Below are 25044 nucleotides of genomic sequence, written 5' to 3'. Positions count from 1 at the left end.
CGGAGACGGGAGAGAGCCCAGGCGGCGTGTCCAGGGCTTCTCCGTTTCCTCCCGAGAGCCTGGTGGCCGCACTTCACCCCCTTCAGCGGCCGTTGCCGCGGGAGTGAATGTGTTACCAAGCGTCCAGCTTGTGTGGCGTCCTCAGGCGCAGAGTTATGTTCTGTAACATTGGGGTGGACCCGCCTTAGCTGCTGACACCGAATACGGAACCACGGCTCCCAGCGGAAATTCGGGGTTCAGCTCGCGAGCCTCCAGTCACATTTTGGTTGTTCAGTCGATTCACCGGTTCTCTGTTTCTGTTTAAAGGTACCTGACGTAGCACGTGAGGTTGGTTCACTGGCATTGTGCCCACGGCGGCAGTGACGCAGGCCGGCAGGGGCCCCTCTCACGCCCGGTTCTCCTTGGCCACGCTGCCCCTCACACTCGGCAGCACTGGACAGCACCTCAGTGCTATGCCCGCCATTTTAACAGCCTCTTAGGGGTTTCTCTGCTCTGCAGTGCACGTGTCCACAGGTGACCGGCAAGCATCCTAAATCCTGGTTTTGCAGTTGCAAATGCATTTAAACAAGTAGGAGGATTCGCGGCCACAAAATCTTCAACGAACGAGAACCCAGTGTGCAGCGGTCCCCTACTCATGGTTTTGCCTTCTTTAGCCTGGGTTACCCACAGTCCACTGCGGTCCCAAAATATGAAATGGAAAATGCCAGAAATAAACAACTCACATATAAAATTGCACGCCGCGCTAAGTAGCACGCTGAACTCTCGCACCGTCCTGCGAGGGATAGGAATCGTCCCTTTGTCCAGCGTGGATGCGATGAGTAGCCCCCATCCCGGTCATCGGGTCGACGCGCTGTATCCCAGGGCCTGTGTTCAAGGCCCCTGTTTCCCCGAAGGATGTCCCTCAGCACAAGCGGTGATGCTCACGATTCAGGTGTGACCAGAAGGGCTGTTGACTGAGGAGGTGATGGCTGTGCAGGGAAACCATAGCGTGTGCAGGGTTTGGTACTACCCTCGGGCTCTGGCATCCACTGGGGGTCTTGGACCGAGTCCCCGCGAACGAGGGGGGACAGCTGTGCTTCACGCAGGTGTTCCTCAAGCGTGTGCCGAGCGCTGGAGCTTCCCAGGACGGGGCTGTCTCGGAAGGAGCCTGTGTTCTGTTTGACAGAGGCTGCCTGTTGGTTCCCACTGTGTTTCTGAGAGCACCTTCGGGGGGGGGGGGGGGGGGAGGGCTGGCTTCTTGACGAGGAAACGAGAACAGAGCCGGTGTCGCTCGGGTCCCAGCGGGAAGTGAGGGTGACCTTCAGGCACCGAATGCCGTGTTCCTCCCACCAAGCTGGGCCGGCAGGCGCCGGCACACAATCAGCCAGTGCTTCATACTGAAGGCTGACCTCATACGCTCGCTCTATCAGAAGTGACCGTGGCTTCCTTCATTTGTGATTCACTCACACGAGGGCAGCACGGCCTTGTGCCCGAGCCACCCTGTGGGGCTGGGGGCAGCTTAGAAATGACAGAAAACCTTCCCGATTCCGGGCTTACTTCTCTGTCAATAAAGACAGTATGAACACCGGTGTGTGGGTTGGTGAGAACCAGGCGAGTTGATTCGTGTTTAGTGCTGAGGTCTGCGCGTGGCACAGGGTGTGTGTGAGCCATGGTGCCACTCCGCGGACGGCTGCTCGGGGAGCGCGTGCCCGTCAGTCAGTGCTGGCTCTGGAAAGAAGGGGAACGGTGAGGGACGGTGCAGTCGCACAGCTCGGAGCCGAGAGGAGCGTTTGCAGCTTTCCAGTCCTTTGGGTCCGTTTGGGTCACAGAGTTGAGACCTGGAAAACCCGGTCAGAGCTTTATCCGTCCAGCGTGGCGGTCGGCGGTCAGCACATGAAACATGTCGTCAAGTCTGTCATTCCAGGTGAACGGACAGCTAATCAGTGAACAAATATTAGTGGTCACTGCCGGGTGCCGGCCACCCACCGAGTTCAGTGGTTCCGTCTGTGAATGTCCAAGTGACGGAAGAGCAGAATGCCAGAGGCGGGCGCTGCAGAGCAGTGTCATTAGGCATGAGAAGAGCCAATCTGTGTCCCCCAAACCTCAGTCTCTAAGAGTACTCAGACTGCCAGGCTGTCCTTGCCTTCCTTCTGCTCAGCTTCTGGGGGACATGTCGGCAGAAGGCGGCTGCGTGCCACCCAGGGTGGGAGAGCACCTCGGTGGAGGGTCCCCAGCCTGAAGTCACCCCGGACCCAGCCCTGTGCCCTCTGACCGCACCTCAGCAGCCCGTCCGCCCGCCTGGCACTGCCCTTCGTGTCACCAGCAGGAGGGAGCGGCACAGGAGGCAGGCGTGTTGCCACGTCGGTCCGGCTACAAGGTGGCCGTCGTTTGGAAAACCGGTTCTTTATCTTCTCCCAGAAGCCTCACTCTGGGCATTTAGGTTACTTGCTCCGTTTCTTCGTTCCACAGACCCAGGCTCACAGCTGAGTGGCACAAAATTAAACTTTTTGTGGGTTTAGTTGGGAGCAAGGACATAAGGCAGCAGTGAGAGCAATGTAGGACATTCTCTGTGCTTTCTAGAAACGGAGTCTGGAACATTCCAGCCCTGGGGTGTGTGTGTGTGTGTGTGTGTGTGTGTGTGTGTGTGTGTTCACTGTTATTTGCTTGCAAAAAACTGCAGACCTAAATTCACATTTGTTCTGTTATCTAATAGGAGAGGCCCGATGCACGAAGATTCGTGCAAGAATAGGCCTTCCTTCCCCTGGCTGCCGGCACCGCCTTCGCTCCAGCACGGAGCCGCCTTTCTGCCTCTCGCCTTGTCGCATCAATTTGCATGTTCCCTCCTTATTGGCTGCGGGCTCTGCCATCTTTGTCACGGAGTTATAGTCAATTTGCACATTCCGTCTTTATTAGATAGGATTAAGTTTTGCTTTGCCTGCCCTGGTGTGTTCATAAACATAAGCTGGATGGAGCTTCTTGTTAGGAAACCTCTGTTTCCTTAAGGGGAGAGGGTGCCTTTCCTATAAGCAAGTGTTTGGTGACGCGTGTGAAGTAGACAGTTTATCCCAGATGTTTTCTGCTGTGCACACTTCTCATCCGTGAACAAGTGATTCCTCTGTCTGTGTTTACGGAGCCCGAGGTGACCGTGGGAGACTCGCTGTTAAATAGATTCCCGTCAGGTGATCCGGCTGCATGTGCTCCTGAAAGACCTGTCGGGTTTAAGAAGACGAACTGAGCACGTGCACAGAGGCGCTGCCCGCCTGGTTGGAATTAGTCTGGTTTACACGGGTTCTTCATGTTCCTCTCAAAAGAATTTACGATTTTCAAAATTTCATCTAAAGATAAAAGCCTAGGTAGTTAAAAGACAAAGGCTTGAATTATTTTTCACTCAGAGTCCAGTTCTACAGTTACCACACCCTCCCCTGGTGCTGGGACCTCCGTGTCTCTGGAGAATTGCAAGGTCATTCTTGTCTGTGGCGGCTCGGAAATTGCCCAAATAAGGTAACTCCTCTGAAGTGAGGACTTTGGAAAAGATGTTGATTTTCAGGTAACTGTGTTGATGGCAGATGGATTACCAGAGCCCGTAGTGGGAGATGGTGAGGACGTAAGCCACGTCCCCCTCCGGCTCCCCCGTCCTCCTCCATCTTCCTCCGGCTCCCACGTCCCCCTCCGGCTCCCCCATCCCCCTCGGGCTCCCACGTCTCTTCCGGCTCCCCTGTCCCCCTCCGTCTTCCTCTGGCTCCCACGTCGCTCCCATGTCCTCCTCTGGCTCCCATGTCCTCCTCCGGCTCCCCCGTCCTCCTCCGGCTCCCCCGTCCCCCTCCAGCTCCCCCGTCCTCCTCTGGCTCCCATGTCCTCCTCCGGCTCCCCCGTCACCCTCCGGCTCCCCCGTCCTCCTCCGGCTCACTGCTGTGAGTCCTTGCCCGGTGCATGCCAAGCAGGGCGTGCAGGCACCAGGTGGCTGTGCCCTGTGGCCCTGTGCTGCCTGCTGGCCTCCAGCCGGCCCTCCTGGGGGGACCAGGCACCGCTGTCGTCTGTAGTCATTACAGCAGAAGGCCCCCTGGGGGCGGGGTCCTGGGCATGCCTCCCAGAGGCTCCCGGAGGCTCCCAGAGGCACTCTCTAGGGCCGTGTACCCTGGCCTGTGAAGGCCCCGTCTAAATACAAACTGACCTGGGACTGGGGTGAAATCTTGCTTTGAAAAACGCACACCATTCCTTTATCTGTCATGTCTCACCTTCAGCCTTTCTCCTAAAATACTTAGTCTTTTGTGTGGGCTGTGCATTCAGTGTTTTCTGTTGTATATTTTCTGAAACTGTTTTAATGTATTGATTTGAGAGGGAGAGGAAGGGAGAGAGAGAGAAACAGCGATTTGTTGTTCCACTTTCGCATTCATGGGTTGACTCTTACCTGTGTCCTGACGGGGACTGGCCCGCACCTTGGTGTCTTGGGACGATGCTGAGCTCGCCAGCTGAGCTGCCCGGCCAGGCCCTGTTGTGGTTTTAGACCTCTGGTCCTCACGCCGGCTGCAGAAGCGGGATGATATTCTTTTCCCCGCCAGGTGTAAGTACAGGCAAAGCTCTGCTGGACGAGAGGCGTGAGGTCCCGGGAGCGGGTTTCTGGATCTAGGAATTGCTCCGTGCGTCTGTAAGCAAACAGCATGGAGTGCGCACACCACACAAGCACTTACACGACATCAGAGCCGTTCTTACCTGTGCGGGGCAGTGGTGTTACTCTTCGTTTCTCATGACCGACACTCCGTAGCCATCGACGACAACTCCTCATCCCCCTGCCCCCCAGCCCTGGGAACCTCCACCCACCTTCTGTATCTGAATGTGACGGCTCTGGGTGCCCCGTATGCGTGGAACCCCAGTATTTGTTTATAACTGGCTTGTTTCACTTTGCACCAGGTTCTGAAGGTCCATCCATGTAGCATGTCAGAATCTCCTTCCTTTCTGAGGCTGCAGACTCCATGGCACGCACACGCCACGTTTCGTTCATCCATCACCTGTCGGGGGGCATTTGGGTGGTTCCACCTCTGGCTGCTGTGAGGGCGGCTGTGCCTGGTACCAGCGTCTCCTCTCCCTCCCGTCGGGAAGCAGCCTCGTGTGGGCGGCTTTCCAGGGAAAGGGAAGGTTGTTTGAATGCACCGATTCCTCATCAGAACTGATGCCTGAAAATTCACATTTCAGGGAAATGAGTGATTTCCTGTCTTTTGGAAAGAAGCAATTCTAGGAATATTTTGAAATGTGTACAAGCAGCTAAGAAAGTACTTACTCATAAGGGGCTGTCTTACCAACCTTCTATTCTTTTTTTTTGCCTTCCTCTCTATTTTCTTCAATGAATGGTGCCAGTTGATTCTCAGATACTACCTAGAATACCATCTCTACATACAGGGGTGGGCAAAAGTAGGTTCACAGGTGTGAGTATGAGAGACAGCGTACTCTTGTATTACTTATTTATTTATTATTATTTATTATGAACAATTATAAACCTAACTGCCCACCTGTGTATATACACATACATATTTATGTCTCTGCATGTAATACAAACACGTCATTTTTTTAAAACTCCATTTTTTTTTCTTTTTGATAACAAAAAGGAATGCCTGTGTGAAACGTTTAGAAAAAAACAGAAATTCCCATCACGCCTCCCCTGCCGCCCGGGGGGGGGGGGGCGGCAGGGACGGGGCGGGGGTTGTGTCAGGTGTCTGTGTGCATATTCTCTCTCGTTTCAGTACGAGAGACCAGGCTGCATGTGTCCTTCTGGAAGGTTCCCACTTTCATTAAGTCGTGCGTCCTGGCTCTGCCCCGTGCCTGTCGGTGGCTGGTCATGCGGTGACCGTGTTGCCCCGGGAGGAGCCCTGCTGGTCCGCACCCTCAGGCGCAGCAGGGTGGCTCCTCCCTCGTCAGGAGGAGAAGCAGCTCCCGGCTCCGCGTGCACCAGGCACGGCCTGACCGGGATGGGCTGCACAGAGACCAGGTCCCTCCCTGCCTGGTGCTCCTCCTCGCGGTAAAACTGCTCTCAAGATCGCTATCAGCGGAAGTCATTTTCCCTGATCTCCTGGGAGTGCGCTTCCATCATTTCATGTTTGCTTCATGGTCATTTCAATTCCACGTGTTTTCCTTTCTCTCTCAAAAAAATAAAAGAAAGAAAGAAAGAAAGAAAGAAAGAAAGAAAGAAAGAAAGAAAGAAAGAAGGAAAACTGCCCAGGCTTCTTTGGACGACTCCCTGTGTCTCCCCTCGCCCAGAGCTGGAAACTTTTGAGGCCACAAAGCTCTCAGAGCCCTGGACCCACCCTCAGAGTCCGGCTTCCAGTTGTAGCCAGTTGTTTCAAAGGCTGGTTAGAAGCACAGGGTCTGTTTTATTTACCAGACTAGAGGCCTGGTGCACGAAATTTGTGCACGGAGGGGCGGGGGGTTCCCCTCAGCCCAGCCTGCACCCACTCTCTCCAATCCAGGACCCCTTGGAGGATGTCCGACTGCCGGTTTAGGCCCGATCCTGCCTAAACTGGCAGTCAGACATCCCTCTCACAATCCTGGACCACTGGCTCCTAATTGCTCACCTGCCTGCCTGCCTGGTTGCCCCTAACTGTCCCCTGCTGCCAGCCTGATCGCCCCTCGCTGCCTCTGCATGCCGGCCTGATCGCCCCTCACTGCCTCTGTGTGCTGGCCTGATCACCCCTAACTGCCCCCACCCTGCCAGCCTGGTTGCCCCTAACTACCCCCTACTGCCAGCCAGGTCAACCCCAACTGCCCCATCCCTGCCGTTCTGGTCACCCCTTACTTCCCCCCCTGCCGTTCTGGTCACCCCTTACTTCCCCCCCCCTGCCGGCCTGGTTGCCCCTAACTGCCCCCCACAGCTAGCCTGGTCACACCCAACTGCCCGCCCCCCCACCGCCTAGTCGCTCCTCACTTCCCCCCCTGCCAGTCTAATTGCCCCCAACTGCCCCCCAGCCAGCCTGGTCGCCCCCAACTGTACCCCCCACCGGCCTGGTTGCCCCTAACTTCCCCCCCCCCCGCCGGCCTGGTTGCCCCCTACTGCTCCCCCCCGCCGCTGGCCTGGTCGCCCTCCCTTGCCAGCCTGGTTGCCCCACGCAGCCTGCTGTTCAGTCGTTTGGTCGTCCCTCACTAACCCCCCTGCCGGCCTAGTTGTAGGCAGCCATCTTGTGAGGGTGTGAGGGTAAATTTGCATATTACCTCTTTATTATATAGGATGCCTCCTTTTTCGCAGTTTTATTACCTTGTTCAAAATACGCTGTAAAGTTGCACAGGTGCCACCCTATGGAGTCATTGCTTACATCTGTCCGCTGTAGTCGGTGTACTGTTCATTGTTTTGAGGGTTTGGGGTGCTGATTATTTTGTTTGTTCAGTCATTCAGCAGGTGTTCATTGTGCACTAACAGGAGGTGTAGCCCTGGATGTAGGGAGTCCTGAGCATGTGGGGAGCCAGACAAGAACATGCGGCAGAGCTCTGCTCAGGATGCCATGGGAGCAAGGAGGGACCCAGCGTGCAGAGAGGGGTGTGAGGGAGGATGGGCGCCCGCCCCCCCCAGCAGGGCCCTGCAGCCCACGGTGTGCTCTGGGGGAGCTCAGCAGGTAGCTTTGCCTCATTGGAGGGAAGGGTGTGGGGGGCATGGAAGGAGACTGGGCTGTGCCCTTCCTCCATTCCCACACTTGAGAGCCACAGGCAGGTTCCGTGAGCACGAGAGCGGAGCTGGCAGGTCCTGGGGTGATACCCGGCTGGGGGGCAGGATGGAGCCAGGCAGGTCCTGGGCCTCCCACCCCGAGGCCCCTCCGGGCAGCCCTGGGGCATCTGGGGAACGGATGTCAGGTTCCCTCCCAGAGTTTAAACGGCAGGTGTGGCGCCTCAGCGGCCCTTGGCCCGTGCGCATGGCCGCCGAAAGGTGGGAGCAGCCGTGCCGTCAGCGGAGGAATGTTGGCGCACGGTGTGGTATCGACCACCACTCGGCCGTAACAAGGAACGGGGTCTTTCCCCCTCCCCCCGTGGGGTCTGGACTCTTCTTCAGTAAATGTCCGCTGTGCTCCATAATAAAACGAGGAAAGGAACTCTGACACGTGCGTAGAGTGGGAACCGTGAGGACGTCCTGCTCAGTGCAGTGAGCCGGTCACAGAAGGGAAATGCCCTGTGACTCGGCTTGTCAGAGTCCCCTGCGCGGCCACGTGTATAGAACCTCACGGACAGGAGCTCGGTGGGTGCCAAGGGGGCGGGGCGGGGGCGCAGTTTCAGTTCGGGATGACGAAGAATTTCACAGATGGATGGCAGTGCTCATCGCACAACAATGTAAATGTGCTGATGCCACTGCATCATACTCGTAAACGTGGTTAGAATGGTAACGTCAGGCTGTGTCTTTTTTACCACAATCAAAACGTTATTTTTAATGGAAAAAAGAAAGGCTGTGGCACAGAGCAAAGCTGTGCCCCGCCTCGGGCTGACTCTGGAGCCATCAGAGATGCCCCCCTCCACCTCCCTCTGCTGAGGCTCCCCATCCTGAGGAGCAAGAGCGGTCCATGCACCCGCCCATCACCCAGAGGTCGCCCACAGGACCCAAGATGCACGCTCTGCACGGGCTCCAGTCGCCTGAAGACGCGATCCGACGATGGAACACGTGACACGTGTGCGGTCAGATATTTTACCAAGCAGCTGCCTGGCCTGCCAGGAAAGCAGTCATTTCTCATGTCGGTGGGCCGGCGAGTTCCAAGCACGGCCCCATCCAAGGTTCCAAAGTCAACGTTATTTTTAGACCCGTCATCGCGCCCTGCTTGGGTAAAACTTACTTATTTCTTTGGCAAAATAACTTTCATTTGAAAATAAACTTTGAAGTGGTTTGGAGCTGAAGCAGCTTCCCTTCCAACACGCAGGAACAGACGGCCTCTGTCCTTTGAAACAGACTCAGGAGACAGGCCTGAGCCGTCCTGTGGCTCAGAGCGGTGCCTGAGGGGTTGGAGTGGCTGTGACCGCAGGGGCTCTCCTGAGGAGCCTTTGAAATCCCCTTGGCTTCTCCCCTAATTGGAGCAGCCACCACGTGGCCTTGGGCAGCCTGGGGCGGCCTGGGGCGGAGGCGGTGCCTGGCTTGGTGGGGGTGGGGCTGCCAGCCCTGTGGGAGGAGAGGTCACTGAGCCACCTCCCTCCCTCCCAAGGAGACAGGTTACTGCTACCCAGGTGCCGTGTGGGAGGAGAAACAATTTTTATTCGACCTTTCTAAGCTCTTCAGCTGGTTTAATGCTCACATTTACATTAACAGGAGAAAGTGACTAAATGTATCCTATGTACATACAGGGGTTTCACAAGACGATGGGACCAAGGGTGAAGGCTTATCTGCCCCTTGAACTCAGGAGGAGAGGAGCGGTTGTGGTTTGGGCTGCAAAGGGCAGGAAGGCAGTTCACACGGAGATGGGAAGGCTGATGCTCGGTGGGTAGGTGGCTGCAGGGCCACCTGTAACAAGGAGACCCAGGCCCTGGAGGAAACGGGCCTTGCAGGCCCCCCTGTGTGTCTCACACGTTACTTCATGTTACACTGGACTTACCAGCAGGTCCTCGGCCCAGATTCTCTTAGATAGTCAGGGAGAAGGAAGGCCAGAGGTTTTTCCTGAGTCTTTCATTTCTTAAAATAACCACCTTAAGCCCTAGCCAGTGTGGCTCAGTGGACAGAGCGTCGCCCTGCGAACTGAAGGGTCCTGGGTTTGATTCCGGTCAAGGGCACGGACTTGGTTTCAAGTTCACCGGCCCTGGTCAGGGCTTGTGCAGGAGGCAACCAATCGGTGTCTCTCTCTCACATCGATGCTTCTCTCTGTCTCTCCCTCTTCCTTCCACTCTCTCTAAAAATCAATGGAAAAATGTCCTTGGGTGAGGATTAACAAAAAAATAAAATAAAATGAAAGATAACAAGCTTTAAATGGTCGCTGTCTTTTTTAAAAGACACATTTTGGGGTATCAAACTCTGCTTCATCTCACAAAAAGGCATCTCTGTCCGAGTGCCCCCTCAGACTGCTGAGCATAGAAGCTGCCCTGTTCCTTATCTATACGTCCCCTGGCTCTGTGGCTTTGGGCAAGTGACATTCCATGTTGGAACCTCAGTTTCTCCATCTGTAAAATGGGAGTCAGAATAGTACCAGCCTTACAGGAGTAAGAATTAAATGCAAAGATGTCTGTAAAAACCTTAGCAAAGTGCATGTTATGTACTGTTTGCAAAATGAAATAGAAACTTGTGGCCTGAGCCTTGATCTGGCCTGAGCCTTGCTGACTTTGCTGTCTGAAGGAGTGTGAGGCCTGCATAGGGTGAAGGCCCCTTTCTCTCGCATCTTCACTCTGCCGTCCGGAGGGCTGGGCGGCAGGGCGGCTGCCAAGCTGTCCGCCGTGTTGCCAGGTCCCAAGACCACACCCACGGCTTCTCGCAGCATGTGGACGGGCCGTGGGTCTGTGTCTGCCCCGTATGCTTTTCATTCGTTTAAAATCAGGAGCCAGATGCGGGGTTTCCTGGACCCGGGGAAATGGGCTCGTGCTGGTTGTGAGGATTGAGCTGTGGAGCGATGGAGGAGGCAAGTCCAGCCTCGGAGTGAGCCCGGCACATCCTGACGCTTGACGAGCGTCCGTTTCGGGGGACACGTCTGAGCACGCAGGGCCGGAAGTTGGGTGGACGGAGCAGGGAACGAGGACTAGCGTGAGGGCCTTTTCCCATCTGCGTGGGTTGCAGAGAAGGTGAGGCCTGCTCTGCCCCTGGAGGTGAGTGGGTGAGTGTTGGGGCCTGTGGCCTTTGCCTTCGTGACTCACAGCTGGGCCGGGTTCTCACCAGGATTCGCGGTCTCCCAGGTCCAGCCCAGCCCTGACCCCAGGGAGCCTTCCTGATCTGCTCCTCCTCGGCCCTGCCCTGAGGCTGGGGTCCCCCTTCTTGCTCCCTCAACCCCTCAGACACATCTGTCAGTGCGCTCTCCACTTTCATAATTCTCTCTTTTTTATGTCTATTGATTTTAGAGAGGAGGGGGGAGGGAGAGAGAGAGAGAGAGAGAGACAGAAACATCACTGATGAGAGAGAACCATTGATCAGCTGCCTCCTGCACGCAACCCGGACATGTGTCCTGACAGGAATTGAACTGGGGCCTCTTGGTTCCTGGGTCAGTGCTCAACCCCTGAGCCACACCCACCGGCATATTCTCTCTTAAGGTGTCTCCCATCATATGCCTTGAGGGCAGGGATGCTCTGTTCGTCCTTAATGCCCCAGCACTGTGTCGTGGGTGCTTAGTAGGTGGCAGATGGACGATGGCACGCACACGGAGGGACAGTTTGTCATCCTGGTGAGCTCGGTGCCGGGTGGAGGGGAACAGTCACGTGTGTTGAGCATCCCCTGTGGAATACTCTCGGGGCAGGGCTCCGAGCTTGATTGCTTCCCAAGCTCTGGTCTGTATTTAACCAAAATCTTACAGATTTTAGAGCTGTGTCTGCCATCTCCATCCTAGTGGTGAGCCACCCAGAGCAGGGACCAGGTCTTACCTTCCTTCCTGCTTCTTTGTATCCTAACACCTAGAAGGGGTGGGAACATCTGGCCTGTGGACCACGTAAGGCCCGAGGAGTCCTCTGGTCCAGCCCTGCCATGGCATGAGGGCGAGTTGATTAACTTGGAGCCAACACCGCAGGCTCGTTTTTAAGCTGATGATTCTGTGTGGCCCTCGAATGACGTAAACACCCAAGTGGTCCTTGGCAGGAAGAAGGTCCCTCCCCGCCCTGGGAGACCTTGGACCCTTGTATATGTGGTGGCGACTGTGACAATGACCACTTGCTCCAGGTCACAGGGTAGAGACAGATCTGCGTCTGGAACCGGCCCTGCCACTCCCGCTGCCCTCCAAGCACCACCTCGCCCGACAGCAGTGGCCTCTGGTCTTTTCTTGGGCTCAGAGACACTTTAGAAAAGAGGGGAAGGAGGACATAGGTGCACACAGGCGTGCTCTGCACCTGGTTTTAGAAGATGCCCAGACCCTCGGAGGGCCAGGGACCGCAGCTCACAGGTCCCGCCCTGAGGAATGGCACCATTGAGCCCTGGCCGGTGGCTCGGTTGGTTGGGTGGTTGTCCAGTGCACCAAAGGTTGTGGGTTCAATTCCCGGTGGGGGCACAACCTCGATCGGGGTGAGTATGGGAGGCAACCGGTTGATGTTTCTTTCTCTTCCTTCCTCTCTCTCTCAAAAGTAAAAAAAACAAAAATCTAAAAAAAACAAAAACAAAAACATATCCTCGGGTGAGGGTTAACAGGAAAGAGAGAAGGACACCATTGAACATCCTTAGGAAAATGATGGCAGCTGATTGCATTCGTTTTAGTCCGTTGCTTTCTGAAAACATCGGTTGGAAACGGTATATCGCCAACTTGCAAGTAGTTCAGAATTGTCCTTTTCCATCATAACCGTGTGGCACCATCCCGAGCCCTGACAGAGGGGCCATTCAACCCCTGGGTAGGCTTTTCCAGAGAAGCAGTCAGCGGACTGCACGTGACATCTGAGTGAAGATCGCGTGGTTTCCGGCTCGGCGCTCGGCCGCAGACGCGTTGGGAACCTTCCCTGCGCAGCCTGCGCCGGGCGGCCAGTGTCTGCGGTGAGGCAGCCGCACTGATCGTACGTTTCCACCGAGCTCCGCACAAGCTGCTCAGAGACGAGCTGCCCCCGGACGGACCCTGGCAGGCCCAGGACAGGCACTGCCTTCCTCCTCCTCCCGGGCGCCGCCTGCGGCTCTCCTGAACACGTGCCGCCTCCCCAAGAGGAGCGTCTGCACGTGTGTCCCAGGCTCCAACAACCCCCTCGGCGGGTGCAGTCGGGCTTCCTCTGTGCCCTGTGGGGAGGCAGGGAGAAGGGGTGGGCGGGCTGTCAGCAGGTTTGGTGATGCAGCTGCAGGCTGACCCCGGGGAACGTGATGAGCCGCCCTCCATGCTCACCTGTGCCTGCGGCTGAAAGTCCCTCCCCCACTTAGAAAGGAAAGGGGGTGCTCTGCAATGAGAGGGTCTGGGCGGGTCCTCGCTCCCCACCATCTAGCTCTGGCCTGGGCGGGTCAGTCCAGCTCAGTCTCCGGGGTGTTAATCAAAGGAAACGGAACCGATCCGTTGTTTTCAGAATTCTGTAATCTAGAGCCTCAGGGTCTCGGCAAGGGCCTTAGGCGGTCCACAGATGGCTGATTCAGGTCACCATGTACCGTATTTTCTGGTGTATAAGACGACTGGGCATATAAGGTTTTCCTGGGTTAAAAAGTCGTCTTATACACTGGAAAATACGGTAGTCCAATATATCTAATCCATTATATCTAATCCCATCAATTAGTCCAATATACCGTATTTTCCAGCGTATAAAACGACTTTTTAACCCAGGAAAATCTTATACGCCCAGTCGTCTTATACACCGGAAAGTACAGTATTTTTTCCAAAGTATGTCTTTCTTACATATACACATTTTATAATACACTAGAGGCCCGGTGCATGAAAATTCATGCACTGGAGGGGGGTCCCTCAGCCTGGCCTGCCCCCTCTCACAGTCCGGGAGCTCTCAGGGGCAGGAGGCGACCCGGCAATTAGGAAGGCGATGCCCCATCACACCTCTGCTGCTGCCACTGCCGGCAGCGCAAGCCTCGGCCGGCCCTGGTTACCTGAGCCTCGGGTGGCCCTGTGTGGCTGGGCAGCCAACATCCAAGGCTTGCCTGTGCCTTGGGCCGGCCCTGGGCAGCTGGGGGGCTGAGGGGACTGGGGGACCCTGGAGGCAGGCACATGGAGTGGCTGGACTCGCCTGGGGGTGGGCCTGGCCGAGCCGTGTGCCTGCTGCCCGGCGGGGCTGAGGGGACTGGGCACCGCCATCTTGTGGCTGTGGGGGCTGCCATCTTTGAGGGCGTAACAGTCAATTAGCATATTCCCTCCTTATTGGCTGTGGGCGTCGCCATCTTTGTGAGGGTGTGGCAGCAATTAGCATATTCCCTCTTTATTAGACAGGATAAGTTTTGTAACTATGTAAGTTTTACATATATAAATTTCATATAACTGTTTTAATGGTTCATTTAACGCGTACTATTCAGTGGTTTCTAGAATATTCACAAAGTTGTGCGACTGTTGCCAGTATCTAATTTTAGAATACTTCCATCACCAGAAAAGAAGCCCCATGGCCATTAGCGGTCGCGCCCCATTCCTCCCACTCCCCACGCCCAGGCCTGGGCAGCCACGAATCTCCTATCGGTCTGTGGCTTGGCCTCTTCTGGGCGGATCCTGTCCGTGGCATCATACACTCTGTGGTCGCTTGTGGCTGCTGCTTTCATTTAGGCCATGTCTCCAAGTTCATCCATTCCGTGTCACACGTCAGGACTTCTGTCCTTCCTGTGGCTGAATAATAGTGCATTTTATTCGTCTACTCACCCGCCGATGGGCATTCGGGTTGTTTGCAGTCTTGGCTATGTAAATAATGCTGCTGTGGACATTCGCGTCCAAACTTTTGTGGGGGTACGCTTTCATTGTCCTTGGATTATATCTGGTAATGGAGCTGCAGGACACATGGGTAATTCTCTGTTTAACATTTTGAGGTTTGACTTTTATGTGTGCATAGTATGTACTTACAGACATACCTAGTGATATAAAGATTTTTAAAGCTGCAGTAAAACATAAACTTGGCATGTTCTACAGCAAACCCTGTCACACCGGTGACCATCGATACGTTCGTTACACATCAGTTAACTCTGCTGCCAGTCATGTGATTGTGTGCAGCTAACCTTCACCTGCCACACTGAATTGAATGGGACCCGGAGATGTTTAAAATGGGTACCAGGGGCACCTACTCATCTGTGCCCGTTGGGATTATCTCCAGACGTACAACTGAGACCAGAAGGTAAGGAATTAGATGCTGAGACTGACCGTGGACTGGAAGTGCTGTTCACAGCTCCTGGTTTCAGATTTACTGTTTATCAAACTCACTTTGTTGCTCCAATAGTGATTGGGTTACAAGTAAATGTGTCCATTCAGATGTGTAAGGGAAGTAATTGTTCTAATCTCTTCTGAACGTTTGTAATTACTCTAGATTGTGTTTGGGGTTGGCCTAAGGCTGACTTTGAAAACGAACAAACAATGTTCTGTTGCTCAAAAACAACGGAGGCCGAGGGCTGCCCCTGCCCCTGGGGGGGCCGTGGGCACTGACCGTGCTGCACTCGGGTGCGCTGGGCACCAACAAGGGAACAGGCTGCTCGTGGAAGGGGATTCGGAGAAGGACTCTGTCCTCCAGGCGCGGCGTCAGCGTGCAGATCCGGGTGTGGGCCAGAGGGAAGGCGGTCACCCTGCAAGTGTCCGGGTAGGACTGTTTCCAAACACGGAGACGACACCACACGCAGGAATTCAGAAAACGTCGGGACGGCTTGGCGGAGCAGGCGCGGCACCGGGCTGTGGAGGGCTCGGTGCAGGTGGATGGAGCCGATTCCGAGTTTCCTCCGAAGTGAGATTTGGCCACCCTCGGGCATCCTCACCCCGTAACTCCCCGTGCAGTCGGGTTCCGCTGGGCCCGTTCGTGTACAGCAATGGGAATAGGCGGCGGTGGTCAGGGAGAAACGAGGCATTTTTAAAGGGTCCCGGGAAGGAATGAGCTCATTTCCTGGGAGGAAAAGGGATGTGTTGGCTGAGGCTGGTGGATAAGGAAGCATCGATCTTCATTTCCATGAGCTGCTCTTGGGCGCAGGTCACCGTGAATCTGAAAAACTACAAAGTAACGGACGAAATCCCATCCATCGTGAATCTGCTAGGAATTATCGAATGCGGTTTCCGAGCTGTCAAAATCCATTTCCATGGAAGGCCCTCGGGACAGGGAGGGTCATGCTGGAAACCAAGGGAGGGGGGTGGGGCGGGATTGTGGGGAGGCAGCTCCTGAAGGTCCCGGTGAATAAATGCCCTCGAAGCGAGCCGGCCCCAGGCCCTGCTGGTCTAGTTACTGACCGCTCAGCTCTTCAGGACGGGGGCCCGGGCAGGCGTGGGGCCTCCCCCTGCCCATCTCCAGGCTTCTGCTGCAAACCCCATAGAGCAGGGCCCGGTGAGCCTGCGTTTTGTTTCTAATGGAAAATGAATGTGGGTCTGTCTGGCCTGGAAAGTGTCCGGCGTTCAGCGGCCTTCCCGGAAAGCACCCGAAGCCCCTGATTGGGAACTGCAGGCGAGGCCACCACTTGCCAAGGCGTGTGTCTCAGAGACTGCCCATCCCGAGTGCAGAGACGAGGGTCCCCGATGAAACCGGCTCCTGAAGCTGGGCTGCGCGGAGGCCGGGCCAGGACTGAGCCTTCAGGGGGCTGGGAGGCTGCCGCCAGCCTCCTCTGAGGAAGCCACTCAGCCTCCTGCTCTGCCCCTACTCCCCCCCACCCCATCAGCCCTGCGGGGGTCCTGGCACCTCCTTGTTCTGGTCTCAGAAGAAATGCTGCATGAGCGCACACACGTGCACATATATGCACACACGTGTGCAGCACTCTAGTTGGTGCCAGCCCCACCCCACCCATCGGTGGGTGTTCACTTGGCCCGTGGGGTCTCTGCAGCTCCCTCTAGAACTGGCCCTGGTCTGCTGGGGCCCAGCTGCCTCCTGGCTCCTGCTGGCTCCTGCCCTGACTCTGCTCGGGGAGTCCTCTGGGCCTTACACACACTGGCTGCTCCATCGGGGTCGGTCCTTCCTGGGTTACCCCTGAGCCGTCCACATGGGTCTGGGCAGTCCTTCTCGGGGGTACGCCCCCATCTTCCCAGTTACTCTGGGCTCTGTGAGCTCAGTTCCCACGCACCACACCTGGTCTGTCCTGGCCGTGACCTCTGGGTCCACATGCAGGGCGCCCAGCCGCCCTCCCTGCCTGGCGCAGGGAGCCCCTTCACAGGGGAGGCTGGATTCGCTTCCTGGAACGCTGACGCCCACCCGGAACACACACGAGCTGCCCCAAACTCCTGGGGCTGGTTATGCTTCCTCAGGGGCTCTTTTTCCTCCAGGATGAAGCTGGCCCTTTATTCTGAGTGGTTTTCCGTTGCTGCGTATCCCTCACACCGCACCCTGTCCTGGCTTGGCCCCCACGTGTCCACCCCCCACAGTGGGCATCCAGCACGTTATGTAGCAAGGACAAGGCCGTTCGCCTCATCAGCCTCACAAAACGCAGGCTTTCCTGATCCTGCCCCCCCCCCCCCCCCACACACACACACACACACTCCTACAACTGCTCTGGTTTCTGTCTCCTGCACACTTGCTCGGCTTGCTCCCTCAGCTGCAGGGCACGGCTCCGCCCGAGGGGTGGGGCTGAGCAGGAGAGTCAGCTGTCACTCAGCCCGTGGCCCCCCCTTTCTCTCCTGAAACCCTAGGCGTCTGGGAGCCTGGGCAGGTGCCTTCCGGCGGCCTTGAACTTGTTCCCTGAGGAATGAAGTGCGTCTCCAGGTGGGAAGTGGCAGGACGGACGGGGGCCGTGGGCAGGGGCTCCGGGAGATCTGCGAGGGAGTCCCCGCCAGGTTTTAAATTCTCTCAAAGCCCTGAACGCCGCGATGACCTCACACCTTGGTTTTCCAGAATTTGACGAGTCTGATGAGACCGTGAAACAAAAGCAGATGGGCAGCGGGTGCCTTTGTGTTCTCTGTAAACATTCAGGCCTGTTTTCATGACCTGCCTACGAAAACGTAGAAACGGGTCCTGTTTGAACAAGGCCTGGCGGTTCTCTGTGTGGAGTTACACTGACTTTTGCTGATTCGTCAGCTGGAGACGTTAAAACAGGCACTCACAGTCCGTTTCCTGCGTTTTCTCCGTTCCTGGACCGTGCATCTCTCCTTTTCTTAAAGGTGTCCCTACTTTTCGTCCTTTACAAGGAAGACGCCTGTGACTGTGGGGAGGTGAAATGCTTCTGTGGGTGTCAGGTGTGGGTGTCCTGGGTGTGGGTGTGGGTGTGGGTGTCCTGGGTGTGGGTCCGGCTTCGGGCACAGAAGTGCGAGGGGCGAGGAGGCTTTTCCCTCACAAGCCGCCAGCCGGGTGCCCATTGCAGGGTGGACGGGCCCGCAGGGTGCTCTGCGGTGGCTGCAGCCTGCTCACCGGCCCGGCCGTCTGCAGGGCAGTGTCAGAGCCAGCGCGGTCCGTGGGATTTCCTCTCAGCCCGTCCAGCAGCCGCTGCCAGGTGAGCCGGCAAGGCCACACTCGGGTTCCTCAGCGGCTTGGCCGCGGACAAAGCGTAGATCCACGGAGGGAGCTGAGTCGTGTCTGAAGAAGGCGTCGCCAGGCCGAAGCCGAGGCGCTTCTGCTCCGAGACTGGTGTCTGCTCGCAGGCGACAGCTGCCTTTTCTGTCTTCATCTGTGAACACATATGTGTTGCTGCAAACAGTTTGCTCCTTCAGTGAACACACTGACTTCTGCTCCAGAGCCTCTGGGATCCCGGCTGTGGAGTTGGCAGATCACGAGCCGAGTTGTCATCCTTTAGCAGCGGAGTCCGGAGAGCGAGCTGGTGCTGCGGCCTCCACAGCTCAGCTGCTAGAGAAACGCCGGCTAGAGCCGTGGCCTTTAGAGGGCATTTGGCCTTCAGAGAGCCTGGTATTTGAAAACCAGCATTTTCACCAAAGATGCGGCGAGGAAAGTGTAATTGCCGGGGGTGGAGGTTCTTCTCTGCAGGGACCTACCTGGTCTACAAGGTGCAGTCCAGCCCTGCCCGTCAGGAGCCCTGTGCCGAGCAGTTTCCAGGACAAACGTGTCTGAGGAGTGGGGCGATCTTAGGACGTGCTACGGGGACGCCATCTGCTAAAGGCAGCTCTGCTTTCCAGCTGGTGGCTCCAGCCCTTTCCCGCTGGGCCTGATGGGCCCTTGATGAAAGCTCTGTAACGCCCCTCAGAGGAGGAGGCTCAGAGGAGGCCTGTAGGCTGGCCGGCTGGCCCTGCCCCCTCACCGTCCTGCATCCCCTCCCCCACCATGCCCCCCTCCTTCCTGTCCTGCCCCCTCACCACCCTGCATCCCCTCCCCCCCCACCACACCCTGCTCGCTGGGCCCTGCAGCACCCGCCCCACCTGGGCAGTGGGCTAGTCCCCGTAGCTCTCCCACCCGCCCCTAGAGGGTCTCAGGCCTCTGCTCCCACACCTGCAGCTCCACGTGGGGAAGGCTGCTGGGCCCGCGGGGATCACCAGGCCTTGGGGATGAGGTTGGAGCCCTAATCCTGCCGGTCCTTCATCCCCTCCCCCAGCTGGTGTGAGCCACCAGCCAGGGCCCTTTATGTGACTGCTCTTCTTGCAGCCTCCCCATAGCCAGAGCGGGACAGATCGGGGTGCCCAGCCCGGGACGCCTCCCGCCTGGGGAGGAGCCTGATTCCCTCCCGGCTGCTGTCTCCCCAGACCCCACACTCCTACCCATCCCCACGCTCCTACCCACCCCTACGTCCCGTTCTACCCACCTCACGCTCCTACCCGCCCCCACGCTCCTACCCATCCCGTTCTACCCGCCCCCACGCTCCTACCCGCCCCTACAGTCGCTCCTACCCGCCCCACGCTCCTATCGGCTCAGACACAGGTGTCGCCAGCAGTGGAGCCGGGCTCCAGCTCTGTGCCAGGGCACGTTCTCCCTCATTGCCTTGGTGTTTGGAAAGACAACCCTTTTCCTTTTCACAGTTCTGATGACTGACAGGCACACACCAGACTCTGGGCCTTGGGGTTAGCAGCTCATCTTCAGTTTCTACTTGATGCGTTTCCTGGTGTGATTTTTAAAAAAATATTGATTTTAATATATTTATTTCAGAGAGGTAGGGAGAGGGAGATAGAAACATCAATGAAGAGAGAGAATCATGGGTCGGCTGCCTCCTGCACGCCCCACACTGGGGATTGAGCCACAACCTGGGCCTGTGCCCTGACCGGGAATCGAACCCTGACCTCCTGGTTCATAGGTCAGTGCTCAACCACTGAGCCACACCAGCCGGGCCTGGTTTGATTTTTTTAAAGTGAGACATAAAACTCCACTTGGAAAATGAGCAGTTGATGATCTTACACAGAAGAAATGCATTTTACACAGATCCCACCTCACCCCTGTGCACTGCACAGCGGTCCCCCCCCCCCCCCCCCGCCCCTCGCTGCACGCCGTCTGCCTCCCTGTCCTGCTTGTAGTGAGGGGGCGGGGGCTTTCTGAGGACGACTTCGGGTGACAGACGGGAGCCTGTGTGTGGACGCCGAGGCCCCTGGTCACCGTGCAGAAAGCCATCGCGCGGCGTCGGGAGGCGCTGGGGAAGTCCACAGACCACGGCCCCGCCCCCCCAGAGGGAGACCCAGTGAACTCGGCCTCCGCTGAGCGCCTGCCCTTTGCCCAGAGGCGCCCTCCCTGGGGCCAGACCGGTGAGGGCGGCGTCCCTCCGGGAGCCGCTGACCGTCTGGGGTGGTCAGTCCGTCTGGGGCGGGAGAAGGTCGGTGGGAGACAGACACGGTGACAAAGCAGTAAATTACGGGTGTGGGTGTCATGTGACTGTGAATAAGCTACTTTTATGGTTGGGTTTTTTGTCGTCATAATTGTCTGGACGCTCCGAGGTGATCATGACCCGGCTCACCCTCACCTGTGTGACTGAGGTGCCCGGGAAGCCCTGCTTCCTCCCACCCGTGGCCTCTCACAGCCGGAGGGGCCCCTGCGGGGGGGGGGGGGTTAGAGCCACGTGGACAAGGGCCCTTCTGTGAGGAGAGGTGGCAGCGACGGTTCGCCCACATGGCGGGGCGTTTGCCCTCGGGATTTGTTTTGCCTCCAGAGATTTCTACGCTCCCCGGGGCCCGACGTGCACCAGGTGGGGCGCGTGGATCCGTCTAACCTCCTCCCTGGACACGGAGGCAGGGCCACCCTCCTCATCACACGTCCTCCCTCAGACTGGAGCTGGCCCCGTGGTGCCCACAAGCTCATTGGTCTTTGGGCTGAGCTGCTGCCCAGGTTACCCCACAAGGGGATCAGCCATGACGAGCTGGCACTGCTGGTCCCCGGTCACCCTGTCCTGGCCTCGCCGGTCAGCAGGGACACAGCGAGCCCGGAGTCCTGCCCACGCTAGCCCTCTCTCCCAGGGGCTCTGCCCACCCGGCTAAGAAGAGACGCCCTCTTTCCAGATGCTGATGGAGGCGCCCTGGGCCTCACTCCCACCTCCCCTCACTCTCCTGGGTCCCGGGTGCTGTCCATTGGGCAACGGCCGAGCTTAGACCAGGCTGCGGGCTGTTTGCTCCCAGTCACCAGTGAGGGTGGGTGCTCAGTGTGGGTGGTGGGTCGTCAGTGTGGGGGGTGGGGGGTCAGTGTGGGTGGTGGGTGGTCAGTGTGGGTGGTCAGTGTGGGTGGTGGTCAGTGGGGGGGTCAGTGAGGGGTCAGTGTGGGGGGTGGGTCACGCTCCTGCCCTAAAAATGGGGCCAGTGACGGTTTGTGCTGAGACACTGAGAGGACTGGCCGTGGGTCCTGCCCCACTTGTCCTGTCACATGCGTTCCTGTCGGGTTCCTCTTCTCCTCCCCGTGACCTTCCGTGAGCCTCCACAAGTGGGTTTATTCTGCCTCCACTGTGAGCCCGGGCCCGGGACAGGGACTTGCACTCACAGGTGGACCATTGGCCCCGATGAGGCGCGGACTCATGGGGAGCGAGTGTGTCCACCAGGCGCACAGCCCTGTCCCGGCTGACGATGCCTCGCTCGGGCCAAGTGGAGCAAGAACAAGGTGACCTTCGGACGGAGTCTGGGGCGTCGGGGAGGTGGCCTCACCTGTGGGCGCTGCATGGGGCCCACACTGGCCTCCGTGCATAAGGCGGGAGGAGGGGCCAGGGTGTTGCTGTCAGACAAGACGGAACCTGAGGACCAGACGCAGGCGTTCCCTCTCATGACGTGGCCCCCGGTGCTGCTGTTTTGCGTCTGCCGGCCTCTTGCTGGCTGGCTGTGGTCGTAAGGGGCAGGACATTGTGGTCCAAGACTAGGTATTGCCCGTCATTGAAATGTGCAGACCTTGCTTGTTGGCTGTCCCTGGTGAGGAGTCTGCCTGGCAGTGGGCTTAGTGTAGGAGGCACGCTGTGGGTGAAACGTGCCTGCTGAGGGTTGGCACCTGCCCTGAGCCTTCTTTCCATTGCGGGCTTTCCAAGGACGGTTGCTACATGGCTTGGGAGGACCTGGCAGGGGGCAGAGGGCAGAGGGCAGAGGTGAGAACCTGTGTGACCACCACGGGGCAGGCCCTCGAGGCAGCAAACAGGTCCCTGTTTACGTGGAAGGGCAGCCCCGCCTGTTTCCGTGGTGCCGTGACGGTTTCTTTATAACATGGTCCTTCCCAAGCTGTGCATCTCGGAGAAAACGCTGCTAGTTGCTCTCATGAGAAGGGAAGACGTCGGCCCAATTTAAAGGAACAGTCAGGGGGGGGGGGGGTAATTTTATGGGTGGCCCGTGAGTTAGTTATGCTCTGTGGGTACGCGTATAGAAGGAGCAGGGTCCCAGGTAAGCTCAGGCACAAGGCCTTTTGGGGTGCCCCTGCCCCTGCCTGGGATTGGGGTTGGCAGAGCTAGGACAGCCCCCGATCCTGGTCATCTGAGGGGAAGGCGGGTCAGGGTGCATCTCCAGTGGAGGAAGTGAGTGTTGATCAAAACCCAGTAGCTGCATGTCAGTGACTGCCCTGCACCCAGGACCCCTGTGTCTGCTGCTTCCTCGCACTTTCCCATTTCACAGGCGAGGAGACTGAGGCTCCGGGATGAAGGCATTTTCTGAGCCCCAGCCTCCAGCCCCAGGACGGACGTCCAAGGCTGACTGGCACGCACGCTCCTTGTGGAACTGCCCTGCCTTCGGATGAGGCGATGCGGGCCTGCCGGGAGGGGTGTGACCTGCTGGCGTCGGCCTGTCCCGCTGGGACTTCAGACCAGCCTGGCCGAGGACTGGGAGCGGCCGCGCCTCAGCTGTGGCCTGGACACTTCAGAGTCACAGCTGCGAGCTGTGGTCCTGGTGTCCCTGAGCCGAGCCCCGAGTTGCAGGGCTGCGCAGACCAGCCCCAGGGACTGGCGAGTCGGCGCCTATAAAATTAGCTCCCCATCCCTCAGGCCCCCTGCACCTTGCAGGCAAGACCAGTGTCTCCCGTAGCCGTGGCCTCCGGTCTGGCTGGCCGTTGGGAATCGGGCAGTATTGCAGTTTCGCCGGGAAGTTCCTTGTGAGTCATTGCAGAGCTGAACGTGGGGCCGTGCAGAAGGCCCTGGGGCGTGAGGACGCTCTTGGTGCTCACACACCCACAAATTAGGCAGCTCGCCGATGGAGGGGGTGTGGGATGAGCACTTTAGGAAGCACTGAAATATCAAAGATGAGACAAGGCTCTTAGAAGTTGATGGTGCCCTTAAATAGTTTGCAGAAATGAGCTTTCAGAGTGTCTCATTTATACTTTTTTGTTCTTTAGAACAAAGTAGTTATAATTGCATGTTCTTACCTAAGTTTTGTCAACTGTAATACAAAATAGAATTATCCCTCTAGTTTTAGTCCCGTTTTTTTCAAGGTAGAGAGAGACCCATTCAGACTCGTTCCACCCCGTCAGCCAGACCACTTACAGGAAATGAGGTCCTTGTTCAGGTGGCTTCTGTGAGGCTCAGCCGCCCCGCCCCGCCCCGTCCCATACGGGGGAGTCTCAGTTAACGGCCTGTTCTTCAGAGAAACGAGGTTGAGGAGGCTTTGGCAGGCGGTTTGCAGCTCTTCAGCAATGGGAAGGAGTAAACGGATTGTCTAAACGTGCCCATATGTGCCTCACTGGTCTCTGAGACACTCTCCTGAGGGAATCGGTCGTCCTTGTTTCTAATGGCTTTTGAAATCATGACCATCGGAGACCATCACTTTCTTATTGCATCCGAATGGTGTTATTGCACCCTGATTGCGATTCCATTTAGCACGGCAATACTTTAAAATGCAATACTCATCAGGTAGCCTTGTACAGACTACTAACATCTGAACACGTAGCAGCGCTGTCTGACTCGGTGCCCGAGGGCGCATTGGAAGAGCCACCTTGTCTTCTGGTCTCTGGGGAAAGTTGCAGCGTAAACGGAGCAGTCGCTTCCCTGATCGCCACCAAGCAGCCCTGGAACTGGACGGCACGCTGGGCCTGGCCTGGAGGGCGCAGGCTGGGAGCACGGCGGCCTCGTGAGGAGAGGTTTTGTCCCATCTCTTTGGACTTGATTGGACTCGACTTCTTAGACGCACAGGAGCGCCTGTTCCCTTTCACAAGGCGGTTTTAACGCCCAGGTTCCCCCTTCTCTCTGCAGACGCCGGCTCATCTCGCAGAGGTCCTCGCTGGAGACGCTGGAAGACATTGAGGAGAACGCCCCCCTGCGCAGGTGAGTGTCCGTCCATCCGGCCTGTGTTTCTGTGTGTGAATGGCTCGCTGGACAAGGTCACGGCCAAAGTTAAAATTCCTGGTCTGCAGAATTGAGTGTTTAAAATGACCTTCTGAGCCCCAGGGTCAGAGTTTGGCCACCCCTGCCCTGAGGCCATGAGGACTGGAAAGGATTGACCTCCAAATCCATCCGCCTGGCATCCCCCTGGGCATGTGGGGCCCTTCTCCCTTCCCTGGGAAAGCTGCCGGCAACAAAGCAGCCCAGCGGCCCCCGTCCAGGTGCCGTGTGACGCAGCAGCCACAGCCCCGGGCTCGCTCGATGGTGCCCGCGGTGCCCTGGGCAGGCAGGTGCTGGGCAACGCGTGAGGGGGCTGTGGTGCTCCCGGGGCTGTTCCATTTCTCCCTGGAGATGAGAGGTGCTGGCAGGCACCTTTTGGGGTGACTGCAGTGCTGAGCTGTGCCACCTCCTCTAACCCCCTCTGCCGCCCGCCCGTCTGCGCCACGGGCCACCCAGGCCCCTGGAGGAGGCAGCACTCACTGCTGCCCGGTTGGTGGCCGGTGGGGGCTCCTCCTGCGGAAGGAGCTGAGCGAGCTGGGCGCCGCCTCAGGGCACGTGTGGCAGCGGCCGGGGGCCTGCGGAGGATGTGCCCTCAGCTCGCACCAGGGACCCCACACCTGCACCCGTGTGGGGCCGAGGGTCAGGATTGGGGAGTCTCGGGCCCTTCCCTTTGGGCCTGGGAGGTGCTGATGTGGAGGGAGGCCGCTCACCCTGGGGCTGGCTCCTTCCCGGCCCAG

At 57.7% G+C, this 25044-nt stretch overlaps 1 protein-coding gene across 2 annotated transcripts in view; it reads left to right on the top strand.

Moving 5' to 3' along the window:
• CABLES1 (Cdk5 and Abl enzyme substrate 1) overlaps window positions 1-25044 on the top strand; it is a 78798-nt gene that overhangs the window by 15093 nt on the left and 38661 nt on the right. For both annotated transcript variants that reach the window (XM_079783965.1, XM_079783964.1), the window contains exon 2: window positions 24179-24250. In XM_079783965.1, the coding sequence (XP_079640091.1) occupies window positions 24179-24250 (72 nt within the window). The remainder of the gene's footprint in view (window positions 1-24178; window positions 24251-25044) is intronic.

The sequence above is a fragment of the Cnephaeus nilssonii genome, assembly GCF_951640355.1.
Source record: "Cnephaeus nilssonii genome assembly, chromosome: 11".
NCBI lineage: Eukaryota > Metazoa > Chordata > Mammalia > Chiroptera > Vespertilionidae > Cnephaeus > Cnephaeus nilssonii.
This window is presented reverse-complemented; position numbering and strand designations above follow the sequence as displayed.